Source organism: Tupaia chinensis, unplaced genomic scaffold (assembly GCF_000334495.1).
Source record: "Tupaia chinensis unplaced genomic scaffold, TupChi_1.0 Scaffold000279_1, whole genome shotgun sequence".
NCBI lineage: Eukaryota > Metazoa > Chordata > Mammalia > Scandentia > Tupaiidae > Tupaia > Tupaia belangeri.
Genome location: NW_006159762.1, coordinates 135332 through 141276, shown reverse-complemented (window position 1 = coordinate 141276; position 5945 = coordinate 135332). Strand labels below are relative to the sequence as shown.

General features: G+C 44.6%; 1 protein-coding gene across 1 annotated transcript in view; it reads right to left on the bottom strand.

The window, feature by feature from the left end:
* Positions 1–4444: 4444 nt before the first annotated feature.
* ZNF3 (zinc finger protein 3) overlaps positions 4445–5945 on the bottom strand; it is a 7410-nt gene continuing 5909 nt past the window's right edge. Inside the window, 2 exon segments of the mRNA XM_006150131.3 lie at positions 4445–5648; positions 5651–5945. The exon segment at positions 5651–5945 is cut by the window's right edge and continues 725 nt beyond it. Of these exon segments, the coding sequence (XP_006150193.2) occupies positions 5602–5648; positions 5651–5945 (342 nt within the window). The 3' untranslated portion in view covers positions 4445–5601.

The following is a 5945-nucleotide window of genomic DNA, read 5'->3' as shown; positions in this document are numbered from 1 at the left end:
CGTGTCCGCTCGCCAGACACAGAGACAGAAAGCGAGAAATCACCCCCCAGGGGGGATGGCCACGCCGCAATTCCTTCTCCTCCGTTCTGCTCTCGGGATCTTGGGCACACACGCACACGCGCCCGGCGTGAGTTTTAAGCCACCGGGTCCGGAACGCGAACCGCGGTTGACTACGTGGGAGTCCAGCGCGTAGATTTTCTAGGGGCCAGCAGAGGGTGTAGCAGTTACGTTACTAGACTCCCAGCGACGAAACTCGTACCAGACACGCGTGCGTGCTTGCCCAAGATTCCAGGAAAATGGAGACGGGATTGTGATGTGGCCATACTACCTGGGTGGTGATTTCTCACTTTCCCTTTCATTGTCTCTGTCTCTCTCTCTCCAATGAGCACACACACCCTAAGGCAAATACCTCTTTAAAAAAAAAAAATCCAGAATGTGTATCTTCTGGAGCCAGCAGTGGTGTGGCAGTTAAGGCACTGAATGCTATGTGGCCAACGCTGCAGTTTGAGTCTCAGACCTGGTGGCTTGAAAGATACACTGGGTATGTGTGTGTGCATGCCTAAAATCTCAAGAGGAAAATGGAGGAGAAAGGATTATGACCTGGCTGCTGCCCCTGGAGAGTGATTTCTCACTTTTCCTCTCTCTCTCTGGCAACTGCATATAACCTATGACAAAAACCTTGAAAAAGAAAAAAAAAAAAAAAAAGAAAGAGAGTCCTTTCAACACAACTCACCTGGTTTTGTACATAAAATTCCTTCCAAAGTAAAATCCCCATTTCCTGGACAAAAAGCCCACTGTCCCTTTCTTCTGACCTGTTTCTATTCCTACTCAGCATCTGGTTACTATTTTTAATTGCCAGAGGCTTCATGTGCTCACCAGACAGAGAGACAGATAGGAGAGGGGAGAAAGCACACTGTCTAGGGGAGCAGGGTCACATAATCTCTTCTCTATTTCTCCATCCTGTCAAGATTTGCAATATGCACGCACTTGCATCTAGGATTTTTCAGTCTATTGGGACCAGGATTTGAACCACACATGGTCAGCCATGTGGGATCCCGCTCCCTTAACCACTAGGTCATGGGCCAGCACTCGGCCAATATTTACTGTTTTTCTATGTTCCAGTCATGATGCAGGGCACAGCATATGTAACAGTAAGCAAGATAAAATTCCTGACCTCAAAGAACGTAAAAAAAAGTTTTGTATTAATTGCCAGGGGGCGAGGGTGAGAAAGCACCCCCAATGGGGTATGCTCACAGCACCATCCTTTTTCCTTCACTTTTCCATCCCCTCAGGATCCTAGGCACGTGCATTTTTCAAGCCATCAGAACCAGGATTCAAATGTGGAATCTGCACAGGACTTGACTACTGGCATAGGGGATTATCCCCAAACTCCTTTGGTATCACTGAAAATGTCCTTGGAAATGTCATTCTTCCTTCTTATTTTACAAATGATTACAGTGTTGCTTAAGAAGGCAAAACTAAAAGTTAACAGTGGAACTTGCAAGGAAACAGAATTATTTCACTTTCTAGCAATTAGAATATTCAGTAATGGGGACCAGCAGTTGGCATAATGGCTATGTTGCTGAACTCCCATGTAGTCAACCGAGGTTTGAGTCCTGAACCTGGTGGCTTAAACTCATGCCAGGCGCATGTGCGTGCGAGCCCAGGATCCTGAGAGGAGAATGGAGAAGGGATTGTGGTGTGGCCATCCCCCTTGGGGGGTGATATCTTGCTTTCTGTCTCTGTCTCTCTCTTTCTGGCAAGCACACATGCCCTGTAGAAAAAACCTCTTAAAAAAAAAAAAAGGAACACTCAGTAATGGAATTGCCTGTTTTGCCTTGTGCTACAGTGAGCCTCTTATCCTTGAAGACAGTGTAATAGAGAACGGAGATAATTTATCAGGGGACATCACTGATCTTTTGCACCGAGCGGGAGGTTAAACGAGATAGTTTCTAAGGCCTCTTTGGCCCTGACTTCTATTAATTGGATCTGAGGAGCTGGAGCAGGTCCTGGAAACAATGTGAACCAACTCATGGGCATGGATGTCGGGTATGTATGGGGCCTCACCATCACTTTTCTATCTGATGCATGGAAGACAATGCTATACAGGTAGCAGAGACTTGTTCAAGGGCAGCCTGCACTGTAAGGATAAGGAGCTAGGAGTCCATTCTGTAGGAAAAGCTACTGAAACTTTTGAGTGACATGATCACACACCTGGAGATCTCCCTGAGTATACCAGACATGCGTGTGCCATGATCCAGGGCTTCTAAAGCTGGGGGTGAATCACAGTGCTAGGTTCCTATTGAGGATGCTCTCTCTCTCTCCTTCGCTCATGGAAAAAATCAACTTTTTAAAAAATTGTTATTTATTTTTAATTTGACCAGAGTGGGTCAGAGTGGGAGAGAGGGAAAGTGAGAAATCAAGTTGCCAGGTCCAGGACTCCAACTGCAGTCAGCCATGTGGGAGTCCAGTGGCCTTAACCACTGTGCCATCTGCCAGCCCCAGGAAATCAGCTTTTTAAAAATGTGCTAAGATTAGTGTAGTGCTCTGGGGAGATTAACTTGAGAGAAAATAAATACATGAATCCATGTGGAGAGTACATTATACAGAAAAATTGAAAGGACCTCAACTCTAGGGTTGGCAACAGTAAATATGAAGAGGTCTACAAATATCAGTCATTGACAGCTGCCCTGGATGTGGTTTACTCTTCACATGCCTCCCCACCACTGCCAAGCTGAATCTGTGGAGGAAGCCTTCTTTTCTTTGATCTCATTTTCAGCCCAGTGAGGAAGTCCAACTGCTTCCTTACCTATAAATTGGGGATGAGATAAATCTTTCCTAGCCTCTTAGAAGAAAAAAAGGGGGGGATGACATGAGGGTCTTCAAAAAGTTCATGTAGGAGCCAGGCAGAATTTTGAGAAGGGGGAAGTAAGTACAAGACTTATCCGGCTTGAAATATAATCTGAAATTGTACAAAACTCAGGTGTCAATGCTGTTCAGTCTGGAGACCCAAGACTGCAGCTTGGGGGAGAGAGAGATCAGCACCACACACACTGCATATCTGTACAGAGGTGACCACTGGAGCCGTGGGAGTAAATGGGTTCCCAGGATAATGGTGTAGGAAGACAGGCTGATAACCAAGACTGAACAAGGAATGGCCTGATAGGGACTGAGAAAAGAATCATATGAAATAAGGATAACCTGATGGAGAATTTGGTAAGTTAATGTTATAAAAAGTTAACAAGAAAAAAAAAAACCTTAAAATAATAAAAACACAGAACTTAGGGCCCAGACAATGGTGCAGCAATAAAGTGGGACAGTGAGGCAAGGTTCTGGGCTCTCATCTGGAGACCGCTGAGTACACTGGGCACACGTTTGCCCATGATCTGAGGCTGGCTAAGGCCCAGGGTGGATTGAGACCTACTATCTTCCATGGGAGAAACTAATTAACTTAAAAGACAAAACAAAACAAAAAACCCCATATTTTCCCAACAATAGCCCTCATTAGTCCCTGGCCTTGCTCAGATGTTATGACAGTCATGAGGTTCTTTTTCTCTTGGGGCAGGGTGTGTGTGTGTGTGTGTATGTTCATTCTGCCTCAGTGCTTTCGCATCTAAGCAAGTAAAGAGCTAATCCTTCATGTTCAGTGACTACTCACCACCCAGCAGTCTTACCTGTTCAGGGTCTTTTCCAGAACTCCATGACTTCCACACAGGTGGTCAAGCCCAGCCCACGCCTACCCCAGTCCTGCCTGAAATCTCCCCTCCTTTCCACATATAGCTCATCTATTAAGACCCACTTCACATTTATCTCCTCCTAGAAAATTTCTCTAACTATTCCAATCCTATTTCTTCCTTCTTAGTATATGTTTTTAGACTATTTTCGGAAATTACCATAGGTCTGGTCTGGGGCTCAGAAAAGCAGCCTTGTGATTCTAATGGGTGTGCATGTGGCAAATGTTAGAGAGATAAAATAATCAGTTTCATGGTTTTGTGAAATTAAAAACTTATTAGGTGGCCAATCACAATACACCATGAGAAATTCTTTTAAAAAGTCAGTTTCAGACATTTTCTCAACTTTATCGGGTTTTCATCCTAGCCTTCCCCTTGGCTGTAACAGCGTCTACCAATAGCGAAACGAAGAAACCTAAATACACCCATTGCCGGTGTTCAGTACTGTGCCATAGAGAATGATCTGCAGCTCATAAAATCCTAAATGTCAGTATAAAGGTGGGGGGCGCTGTCAATCATCTTCAGACGTTCTGTAGCAATGTCTAGAAGGCTATGATGGAGCCTCAAAGGGACAGGCAAGTCTCATATTTGAGACTACCAGAAATTATGGTCTATTATAAAAAAGCCAAAGGTTAATATTATATTCCATTTAGTCAACAATGTATCCCACTCTAGCTGAAATATATTTGGCCCTTGCACAAACACACACTCAATCTCTTTCTGAAAAACTATTCTGTTTAATAGTGCACTTCATTTATGCTACAGGAGGAACAGGATTGGGGAAACAATGGAGGACCATCCCTTCAGTTGGGAAAACTCCATCCTAACCCAGCAAGGAGCCCTGCCCGCCACTCAGGCCACAGCCTTCCTCCTTTGGACTTGGCTTTTTATCTGTGTTAATCCTTTGCTGTTAAGAGTCAAATAAGGGGTCAGAAGTGGTCAGATGGCAGAGGAGACAGAGGGCAAAGTAAGCTGGCCAAGTGATCTCCTTGAAAGCATCCTTAGAGATAGGGGTTTGGATTAAATCACCTTTAATCACAGGAGTGGGAAAATGGAGAGGGAGAAAGGAAGACAGGAACCAGAGACCAACGCTACATGCATCTGATCCTCTCCCTCAGATTCCCGACTGGGTAGATGGATTTCCCAGCAGGTCCCATTATAACACAGAGAGTGAAGGGTCAGCCTACAATACTGCCAGACTGCTCTCAGAAATGTGGTCTTGTTGCACCAAGAGCCCTAAAGGATACAGTCATCAGAGAAAACCGTATGGGGTCTCTTCCCTTTCTCAATAAAACAAATCCTGCAGCATCAAATTTCCATAATTAATGAGATCATAAAACAAAAACAGCACATTCTTTATCAAAATTTAAAGCTGGATTAGGAACAGTGACTTTGAAATACAGCCTGTTTCCTCTTCCTAGCAAACAGCAGGGCCAAGAACATTCTTTCCACTGCCTTTTGTGCTGACCATCCTCACTCCAACTAGAGGAATCCTTAGAATTCTGTTCCTACTGTGCTTCCATCCTCACCTTGGAAAGAAAGGCTCCTCTGGTGTGAGAAATGTTTAGTGCAAACTCCCTTCCAACATGAGGTGACTAGACCCAGAGCTTCCTTCTATTCCCAGCACTTAAATTGCTACTTGCCTCATAATTTCTCAAGGCTGGTGTTATTCCTGGGGAAATTCACTAGGTTGCTGATCACTATGCCAGGACGATTTGCTCAATTTGCCCATTCTCTAAGTGAAAGGTTTGAGTTGGAAAGGACACATCCTAAGTTGTTCATACTTATATAAGGCAAGAGCTCATTAGACTCAGAGGAAGTGAGGAAAACAGGTGTGTGGCTCTTTCACGTAGATTCTCTGATATTTAAATCAGCAGTGACTCTGAGGGAACTTTTGCTCATACCCATTACATTCAAAGGCTTCTCTCCAGTGTGAATTCTCTGATGGCGAACAAGAGCTGAGCTATACCTGAAGGCTTTGCCACACTCACTACATTCATAGGGATTCTCCCCTGTGTGGATTCTTTGATGCTGAATAAGGCCTGAACTGTAGGTAAACTTCCCTCCACATTCCATACATTCGTAGGGCTTCTCTCCAGTGTGGATTCTCTGGTGCTGATAGAGATGTGAGCTCTGGCTGAAGGCCTTCCCACACTCATTACATTCATAGGGTTTTTCTCCAGTGTGGATCCTCTGATGATGGATAAGGGTGGA